The following is a 26,100-nucleotide window of genomic DNA, read 5'->3' as shown; positions in this document are numbered from 1 at the left end:
TGAAGAGTGAAATCGGAAAACACTCCTGGAAAATATACTCTTCTTATATCTGAAGAGTGTTAAGTAGCCCTTGTGATGTTCGTCTCTTATTTTGTAAATACTTCGTGTATTGGACATCTATCAGGGATGATGGAGAAAACAGAGGAAGCTGGAGATCTCAACTGGACTCAATCTGAAATGATTTTCGGAACAATTTTTGTGGTTGGTTTTTGAGTAAAGCTATCTAGATCGCGTAGCATATTTCTTTATTTAGGACGAAATTTCGACAACTATCATCTCTAAGTCTTTAATTAAGATCAAAGGAACGTAAGAGTGAGAGGTGTTAGTTATACATTACCAGATGTACAAAAGATAAAAAACTAATATGTTAAACATACGGAAAAAGAGTACATCACCAAAATCTGAAATTTTTAAAGCAACGTTCACGGTGTTCAGTGTCAGTTTCAATAAACTCTATGCATAAGTTGGGCCTCAACTACCAACTTGCCTTGAAAGATTACAGAAATACAAGTGCTAGTCGAGAGTTGATACCTGGGGAGATATAGTGTCTTCATTTCTCAGGTCACACACATATACAACGAATCTCTAAAATTGTAGTACCTTAATTTGCAGTATAAAACAAGATTAAAGTAGATACAGCTGCTTACTCAGTGAAACCAATAACTACATCCGGAGTTCACATAAATATAACACATGCATTCGTTACATATGCTTCAAAATTAGATAAAATACTGAATTCAAATTGCCACAATCTTCGCAGACCGATTTAGGAAATTTATTTCCTTTATTAACACATTTTTGTTGCGTCCATGTTACTAAGTGGTGCGCACAGACATTATAATTCTTTACAAACACTGGAAAGTAGTTCAGACTTCCACGGCGAATTTCATTGATAAAGCCTCCCCAGGTCACCAACGGAGCCGTCGTGTCGTGACGTCCCGGCGTTTCGAAGAGCTTCGTACTCGTTATCTTCAGGCGACAACATGACGTCACGACTCGATTGATAACCCAATAAGATTTTATCAGTCACTACAGTTTTTCTTACGAGTCCGGCCATTTGTATTTCTCTTCGTAGCTATAGATAAAAGCTAGACGAAGCACATGATTTGTGATTTACCATCACACCATTGTTAAGTCTCGGAAACTTGTGTAACAATTTCATACCTGTAAGAACTTACATATATTGAATGACAGATGCTGTAGCGGCTAAGTAGTACTCGTTAAAGCACATGACTGGCGTATAGCTGCTAATGCTTACAGAATATGCCCGGCTTTGTTTGATTCAAAATGACACGTTTCAGTCGAACGGAACTGTACCAGGAACATCTTCTTATTTCCTCATGGTGTCGCAGCTGCACCTGAGACAGGTTAGGGTTCGCTCTTCCACCCAGCGAATGTTATACTTGAAAGAAAAACAATACGATTAATTATGCACATTTTACGAGCACGAAAGAATTGTTTCGCGTAATGCTACAAAGGAGTACATTCCTTGTAGCAAACATCTGCGTCATACCGATCTTTTGTTTTCTGTGTCGTACTTGTACCTGTGCATAAACGATTCTGCTAAACAACAAAGGGTAACAACCAGTATTATAGACAGTTTACTGATTCTAGTAAACAATGTTTCTCGAAAATAAATTACAAAACAGAAGTTCAAAATGACTCATTAATTAGCTTACGAGGCAGACCCAGCTCCGTAGGAGTACGCTGTGTTTACAATCGGCTTGCAATTACGAATAGTTTTAATGGTCTTTGATTAACAATTCAATCCTAACTCTCCTCGTTTGTTTCGTGAGATGAGAAATATAATTTCTATCGAGAGGAGTATTCCCTTTGAAATACGATTTCTACAGAAGACTGGCCACGAGGAACTAGCCACCAGAATGGATTACTTATTTGTCGGTGGTGTTTAAGTCCGGTAGTGGAATATTAGCGATCCTGAGTAATTGACGTAGAGCCGATGCTGTGAGGTGGGCGCGTAGCAGTGACATAAAGGCAGTCTCTTCTCTGCCCTGTGCGAGATTAATTACGGGATTTTGTTACGCTAATCAAGAATTCTCTGTGATCTCCACTGAGGTTAGTCCAATCGTCCGTAAACAGTGTTACAAATAACTGTGTCGGTATCTGTATTGATCTGTGTTGCTCGTTATAAGTACCACAGACGTGGCAGGGAAGATCGTAGGAACTTGAGAGAGCGCGTCCGTTCTTGTCATTTGTGACACTACCGGTGAGATTTAAGATAAGAAGGGGTTTTCTAAAGCTCGGTAGATTCCGTTGTGAGCTAGTTTTTCACCTGTATTGTCTTTGTCCACTAATGGGCTGCGATCTGGAAGAGACGGAGCCGCTGACGTGGCAATACACGGCGCACTCAGTACTGAAGTACGACCTGCGCATCCTTCACCTCCTTTGCTTGTGGCCACTCCCAGGCTCGCTGTTATTCCGAACTTTGACAGCGTTCTTTATCGCGCTGTGCTTGGGGCACTTTGCAGAAGCGGTGGTCAACCTGTGTACGCTAAGTGGCGACATGGAGGCCTACACGCTGGCGCTGTCCAACGTTTCGGTAGTCATAGTAGGCGTTCTTAAAGTGACATTCTTCCTGCGTCACGAGCGCAAGTACTGTCGCCTGGTACGTTGGCTGGACGCGTTAGTGGCAGCCGAGAGGGAATCCGTTCACGGGCGGCCGTTGCTTGAGGCTATATTCCCGGCAGCCCAGAAACGGGCCGTTCGCATCGCGAGGGGCTTGCTCTTGTACAATTGTTTCCTGCTCTCTATCTGGTTGACGACACCCCTCGCCGCCCCACCGGAAGCTAGAATACTACCCCTGCAGCAACTCCCTTTCACGGACGTGAACGCTTACCCCCTGTATGAACTCTCATACGCGCTACAGGCTCTATCCGTAATCTTCGTCGGCTTAATCAACGTGCATATGGATTGCTTCTTCACAGTGACTATGATCTACACTGCCGCACTACTCAGAAGTTTGGCCTCGCGTCTTGCCGACCTGCAGGCGCATGACACTCTCCCAAGAGCAAATGGCTACGGGCGGGGGCAGAAGACTGCGACAGCGGACGAGATGTACGGCGAATTATGCTTTTGTATCAGGACTCACCAGGAAATCACAAGGTAAGCAGAGGTGGAGAATATGTGCCAAAAAACAATTTACGAGGAAATACTTCTAACGAAAAAACCACTGAGCATGAAAGGGTCAGGTTTTGGGGGAAGGAGGTTATTTTCAATCTGGAGTTTATGGATCAGTCTTTTTTTAATCCTACTAAATGGTCGGTCGTCGAAGCCGACAAGGTTGATTTCAAGCAGGAGTAACTCTCCTGTCGGAAAGATCACAGCTCGTGGTAGAACATTTTCCATTTCATGATGGGACGATACAGCAGTCAGTGATAAACGTTTCGAAGAGACAAACAGTCTTGGCTGTAAAACAGGCTTTATCGTTTTATATTTTGCCAATAACGCGTTTCGTATCGTTTAACGCGTCGTCAGATTGGCTGGCACAGCAGGTGTTAAACACATAGGCTGCCGTCCATGCAAATGTGTCAGCAGGCAAATACCGTTCTCAGTATTTTAAGAACATTGCGTGGTTGCCTGATGTAAAATAGTGTTGGTCTAAAATACATAAAAGACCTCAGTAGGTACTTGCCCTTGTCGAGTTTTAAGAGACTTCGCGCAGTGCCCTTGCACAAAGCGCAGTGGAAGAGACGCTTAAAGCTGGATCAGGCACACAGGTATGCATCAGAAAATGTTAACATGGCACTGTGCGATATCTCTTAAAACTCAACATGTGCAGCTACCTCTTGAGGTCTTTCAAGCATTTTAAACGTGACTTCCCGTATACTCAACACTATTTTATATCAGGGCACCACGCAGTGTTCCTAAAGTATTGACAACGGCGTTTGCTTGCTAAGACATTTGCAAGGACTGCAGCATATGTGTTGACACCTGTTGTGAAAACCAATATGCAGAGCCCGTAAACAAGGCGAAGCTCGTTATTGGCAAAATATAAAATAATAAAGCTTGATTTGCAGGTAAGACTTTTTTTCTTCAAAACAGTTCGTAATAATTGGCAGAAATCCATCAAACAGAAATGATATCTGGCACTGCCCAAGGAAGTATTATAGGCCCTCTGCTGCTCATAATCTATATTTAGGGATTTAGCAGACAATCTGAGCGGCCCTCTTAGATTGTTTACAAATGATGCTGTCGTTTTCCGTCTGATAAACCGATGAGAAGATTATAAGTAACTGGTTCAAAAAATGGCTCTGAGCACTATGGGACTTAACATCTGAGCTCATCAGTCCCCTAGAACTTAGAACTACTTAAACCTGACCAACCTAAGGGCATCACACACATCCATGCCCGAGGCACGATTCGAACCTGCGACCGTAGCAGTCACGCGGTTCCGGACTGCAGCGCCTAGAACCGCGTGGCCACCACGGTCGGCTCATAAGTAATTGTAACAAACATTATTGTAAGTGTTTATTCTTCATGCCTACATATTTGCAGCCCTCTGCTGCTTTAGGGCTCCGAATTGCAGCGCGTAACACGGTGCTGTGTTCGTGACCATGTCGGTGTGTTAGCAACAGCGTGATATAATCGAGTTTCGAATTCTAAGAGTTGGTCCACATATGGAGCAACCTCTCTTTCAGCTTGACAATGCCAGGTCACGCTGCGACGTCTGCAACAATCCGACGCCTTCGGTTCACTGTCATTGATCATCCTCCATACAGTGACAGCTTGACCACATCCGATTTCCATCTGTTTAAAAATACCTTCGGAGACTTCACTTTGATAGCGATGAAGAGGTACAAGCAGAGGTAGAGCTATGGCTCCGTCAAAAAAGACAAACATTCTGCATTGACAGTGTCAACAAACGCGTCTCTCCTTGGTGTTTATGTGAAGTCTTCGCCTGGGTTACTACGTCGAGAAATACATATGCAGAATGAATAATAAAGTTGTAGAACGTTAATAACGTTTGCTTTATTTGAAAAGCTTTGAGAGTTTTCATCGTTATATTCCCGATGTCGTTTGAACTGTGTGGCAGGAAGCGGAGTCCTTGCCGGAAGACCCTCTTCAGACTGGACAGGTGACTCGTAAACGAGACTTGTCGCGTGGTCCACACAAGAAGAAATCAAGTACGGTGCGATCAGGTGACCACGCTGGCCACGAAACAGTATCTCCTTTGCCTATCCACTTTTCAGGTGTTCGTGAACCCTCAGTCCAAAGTGAGTTGGGGCTCGATTACGTTGGAACCACATCTGCTGACAAATGACGAGTGGAATATGTTGCAGGAAACCTTGATAACGCGTTTCTGATGAACACTGTGCACGTAGGTGGATTTAAGCGGGGAGGAGTAAGAAACGTTTTCCGCTTACAACTTTCGGATCGGTCTTATGCGGATCAGGGTCCCTTACGTCAAACTGATACACTTACCCTTATCCATCGTCTATGAACGCTTGTAACATCGTCAAGGAATCGTACTGTATACTCCGCAAGTCACTGTACCGTGCATGGTGGATAGCACATCACACCAATATTCTCGATTTTCTTTTATACTCCACTCGCATGTTGAGGGAAGGATTCTCTGTATGCCTCTCTCATCTCATTCCCATGACCACAACTCGAGATACACGATGGTGGTAGCGTAATGGTTGCACAGTACTCTTCGAATTCAGCTAACGAGGTTTAGCGAGAACTACATCGTCTTGCTTTCGAGTATTCCCATTTAACTTGCCCAATCATTTCTGTTACACTGTACAGACGTGTTAGGATCCTACCAGTGCATCTGTCGTTTCTATTCACTTTCACAAAACCTGGTTTAACGTGATCGTCCCATTTCATATAGCTTTCCAGTATTACCCCTATTTGCTTATGCAATTAGACGTGCTCAAAGTGGACTTTTCGTCATACTAATAAGCATTATATTACATTAAATTAATCTACATTTAAAGAGAGTCCTTATTCATTACGTCAAGCGAAAACTTTGTGCAAGTCTTCCTGCAATGCCCTACGATCGTCCAACGGCGCTACTTTCCTGTACACAACTCCATCTTGAGCGAAAAACCTTATAGTGTTGCTGATCCTGTCTGATAAATCCTTTATTTAATCTGAGAACGCTAGACATTCTAATACACTTCCTGTGCCCACACCCAGTGTCACTTTCGCTTCTGTGGAACATTTTCCGTCCAAGGTAACGTAATGGGGTCTATTAGTGAAATACTTCTCGAACACTTCACATACACTTTCTGATCAAAAGTGTCTGAGCAGCCCTGTGTAGTACGCAGTTGACCACTAGATGTCGCGAGATGTGGACCCGCTAGTAGAAAAGGAGGTGGAGACTATTGTGTTGTCAGTAGGAAAGTAGTAAAAGGGGAATGGGTCAATTAAGAGGTCTCAGTTACTTCCAACGTGCTCTAGTTTCTGGATGATACCTGAGCCACAAACTCATGAGAGGTCTTTTACACCCTCCTAAAGTTGCCAAACTCGACAGTTGATGATGTGATTGTGTCACGTGGAAACATGAGGGAACAACCATAATTAAATAAAGATGGACTGTGCTGAGGGACAGGGACCGTCGAGCATTGCGGAGGGTAATTGCAAAAAAATTAATGAAATCAGCGTCAGGAATCAGGCGAGAGTTCCAAAATGCTAGAATGAGTCCAACTAGTACAATGAGTATGTTTAGGAAGTTAAAAAGAATGGTGTACAATGGTCGTTAGCTTCTCAGAAGCCACACATTTCTGTAGTCAACGCAAAGTGACGCTTGATGTGGTGAAAAAAGCGACACCACTGCACAGTCGATGAATAGAAACGAGTTGCATCGAATCACTCTATATTCTGTGGCATTCCGATGGCAGGGTCTGAGGCTTGGTGAGTGAACCGAAAATGTCACCTGCCGCCATGTGCAGCGCAGTCACTCAAGCAAGAAGGAGGTGGCCTTATGTATGGCGTAGGGGTGTTTTTCTTCGTTAGGCTGTAGTTCCCTTATTACGCTTAAGAAACTATTGAATTCAGATGTGAAACATTTTACAGCATTATGTACTGCAAAAAGCAGAGGAAGAGTTCAAACTAAGGAAGATCAGTATCCAGTTGTCAGCGCGGTGGAAGAGTTCGGAGACGATGATTGTTTGAATCATTATGACAATGCACCCTGTCATAAAGCATTTCGGTGCGTTATTCCATAAATATTAACGTCAAGGACGCTATGTGTTTGACTTCAGCCGCTAAGAGCGCTGCCGTCGAGTCAAGTAAGTGTGTGAACACGGCACGCGTGTCGCCAAGGATTCCCCATGCCTTGGCTCCGGACTCCAGCGTTCAACATCACTAGCTGCACTGGCTTCGACTCTTGAGGAAGAATGGGCTACCATTGCTCCGACGATATTCAAGCGCCTCATTGAAAGTGTCCTCAGCAGAGTTCAAGGCATTATAAAGCCGAGGTTGGACAAATCTCGTATTTATGTCCACTAGTAGGTGCCCGGATGGAACTGGTCAGATAGTGTATGTTTTGTGCATATTTTCTAGATTTATTTCCTAACTAATTGGCTACAAATGGCTCTGAGCACTATGGGACTCAACATCTGAGGTCATCAGTCCCCTATAACTTAGAACTAATTAAACCTAACTAACCTAAGTACATCACACACGTCCATGCCCGAGACAGGATTCGAACCTGCGACCTTAGCGGTCGCGCGCGGTTCCACTTGGCTACTCTCTATTTAATCATGTGATGATGTAATTCCAGATCTTTAACTTAACAAAGGTGACATCTATAATCATATTAATAATATAAGAGAGATGTGTTTTGCATACTGTTCTGCACCGCGTTTTTGTGCTGCTCTTCGATTCCCTTAAGTAGAGCCATGTACGAGTTGGGTATCGTCCAACTACTCCTCAGTAAACCTATCCAGTAGTGCTGTGCATGACTCTTAACGTACAACTAACCCTGCACGAAAAACAAAACCGAGGCAGACCCGAGCAGACTGCAAGTTTGAGGGCGAAGAGTAAAGTGTGCTTTTCCGTTGTCAGCAGCAGTAGCGTGACGGGCTTCGAATGAATTTCTATCCAAACAAGACATGCGGAGTCTTCAGCCGACATTTGCGCTGGTGCGTAGATATTTCCAGTTAAACAGAGATATAAAAACAAACGGGGGTAAGGTATAAGACGAAACGCAACTGCTCTGTTATGAACCACATGAGACCACCGGTACCTTATACCAGAATGCTAAGGAAGTATCCCTGCACAGCCTTCTACATTTTGTTTGTGTAGTTCCGTTTGGCCTTACACACAGTCAGTCCAAACACCTTGAGATGAATAAAGAAGACGGTTTCTTCTCCTACTTCATCCAAGTGAGAAGTAATGATACCGTCGTTCACTGAGCGTGAAACACAACAAGAAGAAGTATTATAGCTTCTCACATGATCTATAGTGATCTGAGTTGCATGATTTGTCTATGATTTCAATCTGCGGAGTCGAAAGACGCGACGATTAAGTGATCGGAAAAACAGTAAACTTACGAAGTACGACGCAATATATGCAGAGAACAAGTGCACAGCCACTCGCGAAAATGTCCTTTAACAGATTTAAATATCCTGTATTTATGTCTTACACAATATTTTCATGTATATGAAAATCCTGTGACTTTAATATTGAACGCATTTACTGTCAAACATCAAAGTTGTCTTTGGAAATTGTAAAATCTGACGTTACGAACTGAAACTCGACTTGCAACTGTTCTAATTTTAAACAATTGCCTTTTGCTCTTAAAACACTTACACCAAAAATACGCAGTGAGTACGGAATTTAATCTGAAGCAATTCAGTATCTTCCTTTAGCACAGGTGGAACTGAGCCTGTCGCCATAAACAGCCTTACTAACAATTAAATGTGTAAACGTTTAATACAAGCTTCTGCTGCATATGAAGCTCTGTGGATGTTTAGCTGAAGTCGTCACTCAACAAAATTAATTTTTCATTGAATCCTTTGCTAAAAATGTTGTACTTACAATATCGTTGCCTATTTCTAATGTTTTTCTTTTTTCAGTGTTGTAAGAACTGTGTAGTAATAATAACATGTCGTCCGTCACCTAACTGTATAATTTTTATGAATTGTGCTACAGACTTAAAAGACATGAAAGGTAATGACTGATACATATACGTACGGTAGATTTCATGTATCAGTTTTTCCATGAAGATACTAAAGATCTCATTCTCTGACTATGGTACTAGTGTGGTCACTATAATTAAAATGCAACGGTGTTAGATCGAGGAAGGAAAAACAGTTGATGACGAAAACCATGTACAACACAATCTTCTTGCTACATTTAAACTCAACAATCTACGATAGAGGAACGCTCTATGGAACGCTACGGATTTTTCACAGATCTTGAGGAAGTAACCTAATACAGCATTCTTACAGGTACGTTGTGCTGCCACCTACCGCCAGGTACTCCTTATCAGCGACCTCAGTAGTCATTAGACGTCACGTGAGAGCAGAAGTCCGCTCCGCGGAACTCACGGACTTCGAATGTGGTCAGGTGATTGGGTGTCACTTGTGTCATACGTCTGTATGCGAGATTTCCACACTCCTAAACATCCCTAGGTGCACTGTTTCTGATGTGATAGTGAAATGGAAACGTGAAGGGGTACGTACAGCACAAAAGAGTACAGGCCGACCTCGTCTGTTGACTGACAGAGACTGCCGACAGTTGAAAAGGGTCGTATTGTGTAATAGGCAGACATCTATCCAGACCATCACACAGGAATTCCAAACTGCATGAGGATCCACTGAAAGTACTACGACAGTTAGACGGGAGGTGAGAAAACTGTGGCTGTTCTTAAGCCACACATCAGATGTGTAAATGCCAAACGACGCATTGCTTGCTGCAAGGAGCGTAAACATTGGACGATTGAACAGGGGAAAAACGTTGTTTGGAGTGATGAATCACGGTACACAATGTGGCGATCCGATGGCAGGGTGTGTGCATGGCGAATGACCGGTGAACGTCGTTTGCAAGCGTGTGTAGTGCCAACGGTAGAATTCGGAGGCAGTGGTGTTATGGTGTGGTCGTGTTTATCATGGAGGGGTCTTGCACCTCTTGTCCTTTTGCATGCCACTATCGTAGCACAGGCCTACATTGATGTTTTAAGCACCTTCTTGCTTCCCTCTATTGAAGAGCAACGCGATTGCGTCTTTCAACACGATAATGCACGGCCTGTGGCGGAGTGGTTACACGACAATAATATCCCTGTAATGGTCTGGCCTGCACAGAGTCCTGACCTGAATCCTATAGAACACCTTTGGGACGTTTTGGAACACCGACTTCGTGCCAGGCCTCACCGACCGACATCGATACCTCTCCTCAGTGCAACATTCCGTGAAGAATGGGCTGCCATTCTCCAAGAAACCTTCCAGCACCAGATGGAACGTATGTGTGTGAGAGTGGAAGCTGTCATCAAGGCTAAGGGTGGACCAACATCATACTGAATTCCAGCATTACCGATGGAGGGCGCCACGAACTTGTAAGTCATTTTCAGCCGGGATACTTTTGATCACACACTGTAAATCAGAATACTTACACTAAGACTGATCGTTTCCGAATAACATGTGTCATCGTTTGCGAAGGTAATCATTCAGGAACGGAGGATCATTAGCAAAAGAAAACGAGAAAACTTTTTTAAAAGTATTAAACTTGGTGGCTTCCGGCACTCCTGCGATCAGATAAGGCTTCGTAGGATTGCTCAGTACCGCATACTTGGTTTTTACTCATCTTGTCTCACGCGTTATCTCTGAAGTGTAGGTAAGCACATTGCAACTAACTTGCGGAAGTATTTTGGAAACGGTTGCATCTTTTCTCTCTGATGGATGAAACATGAGATGGGGGAAGGAGGAACTCAGAAATCCGAGAAAAAGTATCCAAAGCTCGAAAAATTCAAGTGCATGCAAAGAAACTAACGAGTTCTGCATACATAGTAGTGTGCCTAACAAGGGCATGTGCAGCGGGGAAGACGGGAAGACAGCTATACCCCCGAACCTCCAGAAAAATAAGCTTCGAAATCGAACGCAAATACTCGCCTACCACACAGGCAGACACATAAATTCAGTATCAGTTTGGCAACAACCTGTAATGGTTATAAATTAGTAGAAAGTTTACGCAGAGCCACTTGACGTGAAATGTCAAAATATTCGACCGTTTGCGGGTATTCCGATTACACCTGAAGACAACAGTTGGCACTGGGTTCTATAAGCCTATTGTAGCATTGTTCCTTCAGTTACCGTTGTTTCGTAGGAGTCCGTACGTCAGTGGGGAAAAAGGGAACCCTTATATCATCACTTTGTCGTCTCGTCCGATTTCCTGTCTGTCCGACTGTTAGCAGCTTTGTTTCTCCGGAACGGGTAGAGATATCAGGTTGAAATTTATGTAGCGTACTAAGGTTTAAGGTCTTTTGACAACACGAAAAACTTAACCTTCTAGGTCAATGCAGTCAAAAGGTACGATAATGTATGTCTCCATATTTCGAAACTTGCAAACTGACTCATCAAGACATATAGGGTACTTCCCGTTGACCTAGAATGGTAAAACTTGGCAAAAAACAAGGTTTCGTAGTACAAGTAAATAAAAAATCCAAGAATTGTTAATTTGTAATTGCATTACACAAAAATATTCTTTTTCCATTTGTTGTCCTTTTTGCCTGTTAAGTCTCCATTTTCTCATGGACGGGTTAGAGATATCAAGTTGAAATTAATGCCAGATACTAAGGTCTATGGTCCCTCGGCGTTGTGAAAAAGTTAATTAGAAAAGTCAAATGGTTCAAATGGCTCTGAGCGCTAAGGGACTTAACATCTGAGGTCATCAGTTCCCTAAAACTTAGGACTACTTAAACCCAACTAACCTAAGGACATCACACACAGCCATGCCCGAGGCAGGATTCGAACCCGATACCGTAGCGGTAGCGCGGTTCTAGACTGAAATGCCTAGAACCACTCGGCCACCATGGCGGCAAGTAGAAAAGTCTCTGCGATCAAAAGATACGCCCATCTGTAAATACCCTCTTTTCTCAGGAATGGCTATAAGAATCAAGTTGAAACTTATGCGAAATACTAAGGCCTACAGTCCGTTGGCTATGCAAATAATTTGAAGACAATGCAATCAAATGATACGGCCATATGTGTTACATATTTTGATACTCGCAGACTCACTTATCAAAACCTTTTGATGAACTATCTACACACGTAAATAAATTTGTTCGGAAACCTCAGAACGCGAGTCCTTCTCGCACTTGTCTGGTTTTTTCTAGTTTTACTAGCTACAGTGAAAAACTATTAAAAATGTATGTACGAAATGTATACGCATGTATCTGTACGTTAACTGCGTGAGATCAAAATCGTATGCACGAAACTCAAACGATTCACCTGCAATTAAATACGTTGAACGTGGCTGGTACCTATTATAAAGTAGAAATATTAGTATATTTGGTGATTAATATACACATTTTCTCCACCCATACCTTTCCACGAAACTTATATACAATAGTTGCTTCCTTCCGCTCCCCCCCCCCCCCCCCCCATCACCTCTTCCACCACATCACTCAGGTCAAAAAAATGGTTCAAATGGCTCTGAGCACTATGGGACTTAACATCTGAGGTCATCAGTCCCTTAGAACTTAAAACTACTTAAACCGAACTAACCTAAGGACATCAAAGACATCCATGCCCGAGGCAGGATTCGAACCTGCGACCGTAACAGTCGTGCGGTTCCGGACTGAAGCGCCTAGAACCGCTCAGCCACAACGGCCGGCCACACAAGTCAGCTCGCTTTAGTGCTCTTTGCTCTTGATTAAGAGTTTCTAACATTCTGTGTGGTGTCTGTTTGTTCTAAGTCGTGTCTCCCTACCACTTTCGCGCAACGACGCTCTGAGCGTGTTTTTTAGGGAATTGACTAGTTTGAACCTGGGACCTGTTGCTGGTAAAGAGACGCCAGACCACACATGACATGTAGAGTTCAGAAGAGTTCAGTGAGACTAGCGATGATATAATCAAATACTTAATGATTTCAGCGTCAGCTCCACTGCACTCCCTGTAAAAGAATCTTAATACTAACTAAATTTAGTGGAAGGGGTTCAAGGCTTTCCTATTTTTAATTATCTGGTAAAATAACGTCGCAAAAGCAGTTAAGTTTACCATTGCAAAATTTATTCTACTCACAAAACATTGTTTATAAATTGCACTATTGATAAAAGGAAATATTTTAATACAGGATGATAAAAACCAAATGCGTTCAACAAAAATGTGAACGAATATTCCCTGAATGGGTTTCCAAGTTCTACAATGGATCGAAGGATGACCTATGCCATATCACATCTATAACCTAAATTTAAGTTAAGTTTCATAAAAGAGAAAACTATCAAAATGGTCTACAGTGACCCTCAATTATCTTTAATTACTTATCTAACTTGTCGTAAATTACAGTGGCTGATGTGGTTTCTCAATAATCATATAACAGAAAAATCATCGCGTTTCAGATTTTTTACTTCAAGTAGCAAACGTGAACACCATGAGATTTAATTGACGATGGACACTAGTATTACGTAAAAAGAGGATGTAACAGATGAGACTTCTGCAGTTCTGAGTGAAGCCTTATGCGCTTAAAAATGCGACATCGCGTGCGTTCATTACCTTGTCAGTGTTCGTCAGGGGGCGGAGGATAGCACAGCTCCACACAGCTCGCCGTCTCGGAAGCAACTCTCTCCTAACTTCTCTTTACTACAATTTACCGAAGTTGGTTTTAAAAAAGCTATCTGGCTGTGTTTTCAACTGACCAATCAGGGTCTCAATGTTAACCTTAAGCTCCACCTACAAAAATTCTGTCCATCCAATGAGAAACGTTATACTTTTCGTGCTGGGGCAATGTTTTTAACATTTGCAACGTAACAGAGACGCGAAAAAGTCTCACGCTAAAACTTGCGGGTGGTGTGGCCCTTTTAGTGTTATCGTAAGATCTATACTGTTCTTCTGGAGGGCTCTATCTTTTAACATGGGCTGGGGGTGATCTTGGCGGTCGACTGGCGACGTGGGTGTCCGTCCCTTGTCGTAGGGTCTTCTCGCTTACACGACTCTGCTCTCGGCTTCTGTTCTCATGTATCCCCTCGGAACTGCGTCTGTTTCACGGTGGGAAGGTATGACATACATTTAGGCGTTCTTGTGTTAGTCTGTGGTATTCCATTTGCTCACTCGTTGATCGTATTACTTTGGTTAATTTAATGTCAGGATTTATTCGGAGCTATGTGACATACTGCCGGATTTGCTTATCATGTCAGGGTTTTCATGGAAGGTGTTGGATTTACCTGACACCTTACAAGTTGCCCCCTCTAAGCTCGTTATGCATAAGGTTCGGAATTCATTTCTTGAAATTAGTGCAGGGAACACAATTGTAGAACATGCACTGCCGGAAAAAAATAAGTGCACCCTTTTAGAGGTTTCCATTTAGTCAAGATTTATTGTTGTAACAATGCATATGAAATACATGAAATGATTACAATTACAGATCAATAGCAGAAGTGGTTCTGAGGAATCAGGTATCGAACCACGTTCAAACACCAATATTAGTATGTTGTGTGCCCTCCAAGGACGGCAGTGCACATACTGACTCCGACATCTGGTCATTCGGACAGATTGCGAGTAATGTCCTAGAATAGGTCACGCCACGCCTGCTCAACCTGTTCACGTAGTTCTGTGAGGGTTGTTGATTGACGAGTCGCACGATTTACTTCTGTCTCATCATACCCCACACATGCTCGATTGGAGACAAGTCCGAAAATTGTGCTGGCCAAATTGCTGCATGTCTCGCAGAACACATTTAGTTTCACGTTCAGCGTGTGGTCGAGAAGTATCCTGTTGGAACAACATGTCACCTTCCTGTTACAAGAAAGAGTGTAATAACATTCTGCACATACCAAGCTCCGGTTAATGTCTCCTTCAGAAACACCAAAGGTGAACGAGAGTTGTAGCTTCTCGCACCCCTGACCGTAAGGCTCCGGATGGGGGCAGTGTGTCTTGGAAGGACGCACTCTGCAAGACAGTACTCACCAGGTCTATGTCGTACGCGCAAGCAACCATCACTTGCGTGCAGGCAGAATCTGCTTTCATCGCTGAAGACCACTGCGAGTCATTCCATTTTCAAGCGATCCTCAGACGGCGTCTGTCGAGCCGTGGACGTCGATGCTGTGGCGTGAGTCGAAGACGGGCTATAGGTGTGCGTGCCCGTAGTCCTACAGCTAATAACCAGTTCGCAACAGTTTGTGTTTCACGTCTGAACTCACAAACCGTTTTATCTGTGCTGTGGTAGCTGTACGGTCTGCCACTGCTGCCGTTACAATACGATCCTGGCTGGCGTCTGTGCTGCCTGGACATCCAGAACCTCGTCTACGGGTTTGAGAATATTCACATGACGCTACTAAGCATCGTTGCCCAACTGTACCGTACTTGTGTGGCAGTTTTCCGAAAGGATCTTCCTGCCACTTCGAGGGCCACAATTTTCACCCCATTCCTCAGTTAGCTGTAGCAAGCGAGTGCGTCTCCCTGGCATAGTTGCCTCCTGCTGGCTTTACGCGTTTGTGCAGTACTGAGCCTTCTATCTGTGAGTATTCCCTATTAAGGGTAGACACAGACGGGGCTCTGGTAGCTATGTCACTACGCTACTGCTGGCGGACGACGTTGATACCATTATCAGTACATCCACTATCATCTAGGTGGCGTATGCCATCATCGGATCAAAGGCGACGTTGTCTTTCCAGGTGTACTAAATTTTTTCCGGTAGTGTATTTAGTGGTATGGTATCAAGGAAAACAACTTTTACGTGATATGCTAGGAAACAACATTATAGCGACATAAAACATTAATCAGTGACGAAAATGTGTGACTGTTACTTCGCTCTCGAATCAGTCTGAAAAACGAACTAAAGAATCGCCAATGTTGATCTCAAATAAAAAAGGTGGGGTGACTAGAGGTAATAATATAATAATCTGCAACACCTGCTTTATAAGGCAGAAAGACTGAAACGTAATTTTCTAGTATTTGTTCATTTATTAACAGAACTTAACCTTTTTCAGATTTGTCCAGCACCTGGAAAGCGTCATGAACCCCATTGCAATGATGCAGTTGGCTCTTGGTGTGTTCGACGGCTGTATGTTGATTTTCCCAGCGGCATATGTAAGTACAATGGTGTTCATAATATACGTTTTGTGGCTATAAGAGCAATCATAGGCACGAACTCGCACAGGAGAATAACAATGCTTTCAACAATGGTATACAGGCCTGAACATTAAACCTTATCATGAGAAGATCTAGAATTCCCCATCCTTTAACTGACCGACGATCAATGTCAGAAAAAAGAAGTTCTATGAAATTATTTTGTTAGGCCTCACACGTGCTAGAGATTCAAAATGTGTTGCGTGTGCTATCTTTAATATTTAATGTTTCGAATACACAAAGTAGAATCTTGTCAAGTTTTGGTTTCCAGTTACACAGTATTTCGATGTGACTTTTCATTTGCAATGTATTAAGGAGACGTGTCATCAAAGCAAAGTTATGTGGGATGGGAAAGACCCACCATGGTTCGACAGTATTGTCAGAAAGTTACCTCGAAAGCAAAGATTGCTTGAGTACAGATTTAACTGCAGCAAAAGCCTTGTAGACAAACAGAAAGCGAACGAAGCCAAATTAGCTTACGGAGAGCGAAGCGCGAGAAGTTCTACGAATTCGAAAGTAGAGTCCTATCAACCGACCGGGCAGAAAATGGTAAGAAATTTTGGTTTCATGTTAAATAAGTAAACAGATCAACGCCCTCTGTCCAGACACTCTGTGATTATACCGGCATCGAAACGGTGGATGGCATAGACAAGGCCGAAATACCAAACATATTTGTTTCAAAATTATTTCATGAGGAAAATAGTACGACACAAACCTAAAAATGACAGAGAAAGCGAAATAAATGACCGCGGTACATTTCAGTGAACTGAAATCGCTAGCCAGAGGAAAGATGACTGGACCTGAAGGTATTCTTATGCGATTTAACACAGAATATGCGAAGGAACTTGCAGTCTACCGTAGGTCTCTGGAGGAGCGAGGGGTTCCCAGTGATTGGAAACATATGCTGATCATTCCCGTTTCCAAGAAGAATTGTTGAAGAAAGGCACAAAACTAAAATTCTACATAGCTGCCGTCAATCTGTTTTCAGAATTTCGAAGCACGTTTTATGCTCGCGTGTTATGACATTTATGGAGACCGAAAAATATTCTTTGTAGGAATAAACAGAACTAGCGTGTGAAGTCCAGCTCGCTCTGTTAAGGCACAGAAAGCAGTAAATGCCGGTGCCCAGGTTGATGCTGTGTTTCTCGATTTCCAGAAGGCGTTCGATACAATTCGGTATTGTAGTCTAATTAATAAACTACGAGCAATACGTGATACGAGACCGGGTTTGTGATTGAACTGAAGAGTTCCTGGCAGACAGAACAGAGCATGTCATTATTAATGCAGAAAAATCTGCAGACATAAAAGAAACTTCGGTCGTGCTCCAGGGAAGTGTTTTGGGACCATTACTTTTCACAATACGAAGAGTGATCAAAAAGTAATGGAATTTTTTTTTAGGTATCTCTATTTGTTCAGCTTGTCCCCTTCAAAGCAATCCCCCTCATATATAACACACATGTGCCTGCGTTTTTTCTAGTCTTAGAATCACTTCTGGAACTGACTTTTCGTTATGATGTTCAGCGATTCTGTTTTTATCTCCTTTATCAGCAAAACGACGTCCTTTCATTGTACTCTTCAGTCTCGGGAATAGAAAGACGTCGCAGGGAGCCATGTCTGGCGAATACTGCGGCTGAGGCAAGATAACGGTTTTTTCTTTTGCAAAAAAATCACGAGCAAGCGCTGAGGTGTGAGTGGGAGCATTATGAAGCATTTTCCACGAGTGGTTTTGCCACAATTCTGGTCGTTTTCTCCTGATTGCTTCACGCGAACACCCATGTAATATTTCTTACCGACTTACGACCGTAAGGCAGGAACTTAAGGTGCACTATACCATTGTAATCGAAGGAAACAGTGAGAAGAACCTTAACATGCGATCGATCTTGTCGAACTTTTTTCGGTCTTGGCTCTTGAGCCAGCTTCCGATGGGACTATTGGGCCTCGGTTTCGACCTCATACCACTATACTCATGTTTCATCAACTGTTCTTTACGAATTCTGGATCGTTGTCGACTTCATTCAGCAATTACTGAGCGATATCTGCTCAACGTAGTTTTTGTCGAAATTCAAAAATTTCGGAACAAACTTTCGTGCTACACGTTTCGTGCCCTAAAGGTCCGCAAAAAATGCTTATCATGAACCAGAGGATATGCCGCATCATCAGCAACCTCTCTGATGATGATTTGTTGATTTTCAGAACCATTTTCTTTACTTCTTCCATATTGTCGTCAGTAATTGATGTGCTACGGTGTGCAGGGTGTTCGTCGTTTTCAACGTCTTCTCGATCCTTTTTGAACGTTCATGCCACCGTAAACTCTTGTTTTACTCATAGCAGACCAGCCAAAAGCCACAGTCAACATTTAGAATGTGGTGCTGCACTTTATACCATTTTTTCAAGCAAAACTTAAAGCAAATTGTTTTATTCATCTTTTTCGTAAGTAAAAATTCGCCGAGCTCTCGAAAACACGTATAACCTTTTTGACTGTCAACAGTAAAATCAATATTCAAAATAGCTGTGTACGTACAAGATGAAAAAATGTTCTGAAACTTCAGGATCACGTTTTTCAATAAATTGTCAGTAGCCATAAAAACTCTAGCTACTAACAAATATTCGGTTTAAGAGGAGCCTAATTTATTTGTCGGTGGTCAACTTCGACTCTGGTTCCCAATTTCTTAGTAGAACTGGTTACTTTATTTATTAATAATATCAAATAGCATGTTACGTAAAACCTGACTCCTTCACGTCTTCAGTGCAGTAATGCCATCAGTTTTACCTCTGTTCCTTTACAAGTACCTTTACGTCCACATACATACTCTGCGAACTACTGTATGGTGCGCGACGAAGAGGTCCCGAGTTCGAGTCTCGGTCCGGCACACAGTTTTAATCTGCCAGGAAGTTTCAAGAGTACCTTGTATCACACCTAGTCACTTATTTTCTTCTTGTACTAGCATATGGAGAGAGCAGAAAACGACCGTCTGTATGCCTCCCTACAAGTCCTAATTTCCCTTGTTATCGTAGTACTTATGCGAAATGTACCTTGACAGCAATAAAATTGTTCTGCTTTCAGCTTCAAATGTCGGTCCTCTAAATTCTCTCAGTAGTGTTGGGCGAACCTACCATTAACAAATCTAGCAGTACGTCTCTTCGCACGAACGTCTTAAAAATTTCATGCCCATCCGATGTTGGGCTCGAACTACTTCACTCCCAATCACTAAAATAAGGATTCATTCTATGTTTCACCTTTCTTGTTGCTGGATTTATGTGAAATGATATTTCTTACAGTGATTTTCTTCTTCCACTTAGAATTCTTTGTTTACGCGACAAATCGTTTGCAACATTATTCTTTAGTATCTCAGTCATTTAACGTGTTCCGCCCATTTTAAATTTCTTCCGATTTGTTCGTCTACTTTTGGGTGTTTATTTTTTGATCATCAGACATTGACCTTCGAACATGTAAATATCACAGTGAGCTGAAACATCACCACTGCCTGGTTAATACCGCGTTGGTCCACCTTCGGAATGCAATATTGCAGAGATTCTGTATGGTACTGGTTCGACAAGTTCTTGGTAGGTTTCGGGAGGTATGTAGCACCAGATGCCTATGCAAAAGGCACGATGTTCCCAGAATTACGGGATGGTGGTCTGTGAGTGCCGTAGTGACTCAGATGTGTTTCATCGGGCTCAAGTCAGGTGAATCTGGTGGCCAAGACATCAACGTTGAGCTCACCATCATGCTCCTCAAACCACTGTGGCACGATTCTGGCCTTTTGACACGCTCAGTTACCCTGCCGGAAGATGTCATAGCCATCGGGGAAGACATGTCACGTAGAGATGCAAATTGTCCGCAATGATGTTCACATTGTCCACAGCGATCATGGCGCCTGCAACTACTACCGCTGGTCCCATGGAAGCTCAGGTGAATGTCGCCCGTAGCATCATCGCAGAAGGCCGCAATACCACAGGGCATTAGTCATAATGTTTTGGGTCATCGGTGTTGTTGTTCTCGAAAAGATGCTTCCACCATTTGATTGTATATAATGTGTTTCTTTCACTATCTGTATTTTAGTTCAAAATGGTTCAAATGGCTCTGAGCACTATGGGACTTAACTTCTGAGGTCATTAGTCCCCTAGAACTTAGAACTACTTAAACCTAACTAACCTAAGGACATCACACAAATCCATGCCCGAGGCAGGATTCGAACCTGCGACCGTAGCGATCGAGCGGTTCCAGACTGTAGCGCCTAGAACCGCTCGGCCACCCCGGCCGGCTGTATTTTAGTCTTAGGCCATTTTCAAGTGTTGCGACGTCAAAAAGCATCCCACAAATCATGGACGAAAATTAATATCAGGTTATGTAAACCAATTGTCTCGTAATTAAATGTCTCGTAAGTATCTACAATACATAAAAAGAGTGGAAACTTGGATGTCTGACAAATGTAGTGAAGCTGTAATGCAAATTAGACGTCCGAAACAAAGGTGTAAGCTTCATTTCATTGTATATAAATATCAACTTGATATTTAGATGTGTCTACTTTTGATAGTTTGTGTGTATTGTGTTCTGTGTATTGAACCGGGGCCCTGGAAAGGAAGGAGAGGCTTCGTCTCGACGTAGCCCTCAGTGGTTCACAACCCAACAACAGGCCACAGCAGTACACCTACCCAACCACCGTCCCACACCGAACTCAGGGTAATTGTGCGGTTTGGCGCGCAGTGGACCCCCCCCCCCCCCCCTCCCGGGGAACGTCTCACATACATCAGACGAGTGTAGCCCCAAATGTGTTCGCGGTAATTATGGTGTACGTGAACATGGAGACAGTGTTTGCGCAGCAATCGCCGACATAATGTAACTGAGGCAGAATACGAGGAACCAGCCCGCATTCTCCGAGGCAGATGGAAAACCGCCTAAAAACCATCCACAGGCTGGCCGGCACACCGGACCTCGACTCTAATCCGCCGGTCACCGGCACGCCTTCCCGCTCAGGAAGCAGTGTGTTAGACCGCGGGGCTAGCCGGGCGGGCCTTTGATAGTTTACTTATGTGAAATTCCAACAACACAAAAATAATTTTACACCTCAGATCAAATTTTACGTACATAAAAATTTTGTATGTACTTCATTTCTCAGGGTTCTCAAAACCCATTTGATGATAACGGAGACACTTTACAGCATATTTCTCTGTGCTACGTCACTTTATAAACTACGTGTGCGCCTCACACGGGATTTTACGTGCATATTTTACGAAGAAATATGCCAAGAAAATTTTCAAGCTTTTCCGAGATCGGGATCTTAGAAATATATTGTAAAAATGACATCCATTTTATGTGCATAGCGGTCTTGGAATCCGCGGCTCTATTTTAGTACCGTAAACCGTGTTTTTCAGGTGTTTACGTATAGCGGATAAAGATATTTGAAAACGGGAAGACGGCACTTTTAGATAAATGCGCAGAGAATATACTGTTAAAATGTGGGCAATTTTCTGCGGATAGGTTTTTTAGATATTCGCTGCACACGGTTTAAAAATGATGAAAAACGCTTTTTTCAGATTTTCTCATGAACCGCTCGTGAACTAAATGGTACCTACATAAGCCCCTTAAGGCGCACCGTAGACCACATCTAATGCAGAAAGAAGCAACGTATCTCCTCGATTTGCCTAAGCTACAGGAAGGGTGTAATATTCATTCTTTGGCCCTGTACAGTAGCATAGTTACAATAAGACGATTCTTCTTTAGGATATACAAACGGTCGTTACCCCAAGGGCTATCCAAAACACTTGACCCTACCTTTCTATCACCAACAGAATCCGAGGTATGGATTTGGTGGAAAAATCTTTTCGAAAATCTTACATGTTTGTGGTTCCAGGAAAAGAAATGCTCATCAGGTGCTGTTGTTGTGGTCATCAGTCCGCACACTGGTCTTATTCAGCTCTCCACACCAGTCTGTTTTGTGAAAGCCCTATCATATCTGGATAACTACTGCAATCTGCACCCTATTGAACTGGATTACTCTAATCAAGCCTTAGTTTATCTTTACAATTTTTAACCACTACACTCCATTCCATTACCAACTGATGATTCCTTCATGTTTAAGGTTGTGTTCTTTCAACCTATTCCTTCTTTTAGTCAAGTTATGACGCAAGTTTCTATCTTCAGGAGCTCGATTCCGTACCTCTTTATTACTTACTCGATCTACCCATGTAATTTTCCACAGTCAGTTGTAGCACCACATTTCAAAACCTTCTACTCGCAACGTTTCATTTCCATGCAAGACTAAGCTTTGTTCCAATACCTTTAGAAAAGACTTTCTAACACTTAAGTTTACGTTCATTGTTAACGAATTTATCTTTATCAGAACTGCACTACTTCCTATTTCCAGTCCGCATTTTATATCGTCTCTACTTCGATCATCGTTAATTGTTTTGCTACCCAAATATCAAAACTCACTGAATAGTTTTAGTAACTCGTTTCCTAAAAAGCTCTACCTGCAGCACCTGATTCAGTTCGATTAAATTCCATTAGCCTCTATCTACTTTTGTTGATGTTTATCTTATATCCTCTTTTCAAGACACTACCATCCTGTTCAACTGCTCATCCGAGTCTTTTGCCGCCTCTGACTATTTTAAAATGCCATCGGCTAACGGGAACGGTTCTCGTTCTACTCTATGAACTTTAATTCCCGTGTTGAATTTCTCCTCGGTTTCATTTAGCATTTGCTCAATATACACATTGAATAACATAGGCGAGAGGCTACACTCCTGTTTCTTTCCCTCGTCAACTACTGTCATTCGACCCTAGTAACTTCTGTATGATTTCTGTAGAAATTGTAGATATCTTTTTACTCCCATGCAACCAACCTTTAGAATTTCAAAAAAGTTTACTGCCGACAACGTCGTCGAAAGCTTTGCCTTTTTTCAGTTTATCTTCTATGATAAGTCAAGAGTGAGCTTGGCATCGCGTTTTACTACATTTCCCCGGACCTCAAACTACTATCAGTTTTTCCATTCTCCTGTAAATAATTCATGTTAATGTTTTGCAACCATGTCTTACTAAACGGATAGTACGGTAGTGTTCATATATGTCAGTACGTGACTTCTCCGCAATCGGAGTTGTTACATTTTTCTTGAAGTTTGAAAGAATTTCTCCTGTCTCGTGTACCTTGCGAAACATATCTCATTTATGAATATATAAAATATTGGACTTGAGTCTGAGAAACAAAAACGTCTACAATTCATGGCATGGGAAGTGCGCTACTTACAGACCAAAGGCGCTATGTGAATGTGATGCAGCTGTGTTATACCAACACCACATAGGTTGTGTTGCTTATACGGCTCGTGCACTAGGTTTTATTCCTTGATGTAACAGACGGTATCCATTATCATAAAATGACGGTATGTCTAAGGATAGTTCTTGGAGAGAAAAGACGTGAACTAACTAAGCATATTGCTCCGGTAGTTGAACTATGAATGTGTAATTATTCAGAAGCAGTACAGATTTTTTTCATGAAGTGGCATGATATTACACTGGAATATTATGAAGATACTAAGAAAAGGTTTCTCCATAGAGGCGACTGGTATTCTTTCGCTATTTACTTCATTAATCTTGTGTTAGATTCAGCAGGACGTTAGGACGGAGGGCGAACAGCTTGGATCTGCTTAGACGGTCGAGCCTGAAACACACGGTCTGCGCAAGATTCTAAGCCTCCGCAACGAGTAGCAAGTTTCTATCCCTGGCCCGTATTGCACTGAACGAAGGCTGCCGACTGATTAACTAGCTTTCTATTTTCGCACGAATGTGGATAAATTTGTTAGAAACTGTCTTAATTCGTTGTTGTAGGTTTCACCGAGGACAGGTGCAAGTAAAATCTTGGAGATAACATAAGGGTTGCTGACTGTTCCAAGAATGTCGATAATTCTGAGGGGCTGTTGTCTGTTTCAGAGGACTTGTTACGGCTTAGGTCTGTCAGAGTTCTCTCAAATTCTTCTTGCAGTATCATATTTTCTATGTCGTCTTCATTTGCTATCTCTTATCACTCTATAATATTATCTTCAAGCTTGTTTCTCATATATAGACCTCTGCGTATGTATTCCACCTTTAAGCCTTCCCATTTTTACTTAGTATGATATTGCCACCTGAGCTCTTAATATTCACACAGACGTTTCTCCAAAGCTCTTATTAAATATCCTTTATTGTCCATCTGCGTTTCCCATATTCGTGCGTAGTTCTACAAGCTTGCACTTCTTGACCTGCCTTTTCTGATTTGCCACTCCTCTCAGTCTCATTTCCGTATCCGGATGTATTCCACATTACCTGATTCACTTGCTGAATTTTCTCTTTTTTTCTTTTGTCAGTTAGATTCAATAACTCTTGACAGATACCATCACAAGGCTTTGAATGTAAATTACGAAACCAAACAAGGCTTGGGAACCTAGATGAAGAAGCTCATTCGTGGCTAGTAATGCATGGGCCCTATGGCGACCACATTATCGGTTCATGTTCTTTAACGTGTAGTGACAGTGTCATCATGGACCAACGAAAAACAGTGAGATGTTACTTGTTAATTTTAAAACAGAAAACACAAGCAAGAAAATACACATAACAGATTACTGCAATGTAGCCTGTTGCCGTGGTACATTCCCTCAAGTTTGTCAGTCATTTTCAGGTATTGTTAGCGCACACTGGAAAATCGAACATGATTTTGTGGATGTTTGAGTATATACTCTTTCCCACACTGATTAGTTTGAAATGAATTATGGAAAACAAATTTTCTAAAGGCGAATTGAATGTGATCTATTTTTGTAATTTTTACGGAAAAAAAGTTTGAACTGATTTTGTGCAAATTTAGAAAGCAGTACTTAAACGATATTTTATATTGGAAAACCTGTTGCTAAGCTGTTGAGCCCGAAGTTACACAAGATAATGAGATAACATAGAAAGGCAAATTTAAAACTTTATACATTTGCGCGATTTTTCCAACTACTTTGCCTCAGTTCTCGTAGTATTGTTAGCCCATTTTGGAAATTAAATCCAGTGTTCTTGGGTGGGGGTGGGGGGGGGGGGGGAAGGGGGTACAAAATACGTTGTTTCGAATAAAACTGGTTTTGAAAGTTAAATAGAGAAAGTTATTTGTAAAAGAAGTGTCTCATATACCCTATTTTCACCGTTTCTCAATATTAGATGAATTATTGGTGAATAGTAGGTGAATGAAATTTTGTATTCCACATTTTTGTGCTACCGAGATATTCATATTCGGCATGCGTTTAATGTACGAGATACAAGTATCGGAAATTTACATTTTTTTTCCGTGCCACGATTTTTGCGCCCGACTGTGATTCAAATTATCTACTATTGCTAGACTACGTCGCGTAATCAGTTGCACTTTTCCGGATAAAACCATAGTCTTTCTAAGGAGATCAATTTGCAAAGTTTTGTAGAGCATAGTTTTCCGCAAAATCAAGTAAGAAACAGTGCATTTTAAATCTTTTTTCAATATCTTCAATTTTACACTTAATTTAGTCAGTATTGGAAGGTAGTAGCCAAAAGAAACTTTATATTTGAGAACTTTGCGTTGCTAGGTTACTACATTCTATTTTTCATGGTCGTCACAGCTTTAGTCCCTGAGATATAAGAAGCCAAACTTTGACATTTTTCGGGACCCGATTTTTTCGGACGATTTTGCTTAAAATTTTATGGCTAAATGTCGTAAAATTCTTTTCATTATTATACTCAAGAGAGCACAAAAAGTTGTACAAGATGGACAAATTTCATTTCATTCAATGAACTGTTGCCCTTGATATAACAACTCAAAGTTCCCAGAAATTCACTCTCGCTTTGCACAAAGTCGTTGATGGAGTCAAACGA

At 42.1% G+C, this 26,100-nt stretch overlaps 1 protein-coding gene across 1 annotated transcript in view; it reads left to right on the top strand.

Annotated features, from left to right (window-relative positions):
• Positions 1-2,314: 2,314 nt before the first annotated feature.
• LOC124795821 (odorant receptor 43a-like) overlaps positions 2,315-26,100 on the top strand; it is a 73,362-nt gene continuing 49,576 nt past the window's right edge. The window contains exons 1-2 of the mRNA XM_047259903.1: positions 2,315-3,123; positions 16,112-16,211. Of these exons, the coding sequence (XP_047115859.1) occupies positions 2,315-3,123; positions 16,112-16,211 (909 nt within the window). The remainder of the gene's footprint in view (positions 3,124-16,111; positions 16,212-26,100) is intronic.

Source organism: Schistocerca piceifrons, chromosome 4 (assembly GCF_021461385.2).
Source record: "Schistocerca piceifrons isolate TAMUIC-IGC-003096 chromosome 4, iqSchPice1.1, whole genome shotgun sequence".
NCBI classification, from domain to species: Eukaryota; Metazoa; Arthropoda; class Insecta; order Orthoptera; family Acrididae; genus Schistocerca; species Schistocerca piceifrons.
This window is presented reverse-complemented; position numbering and strand designations above follow the sequence as displayed.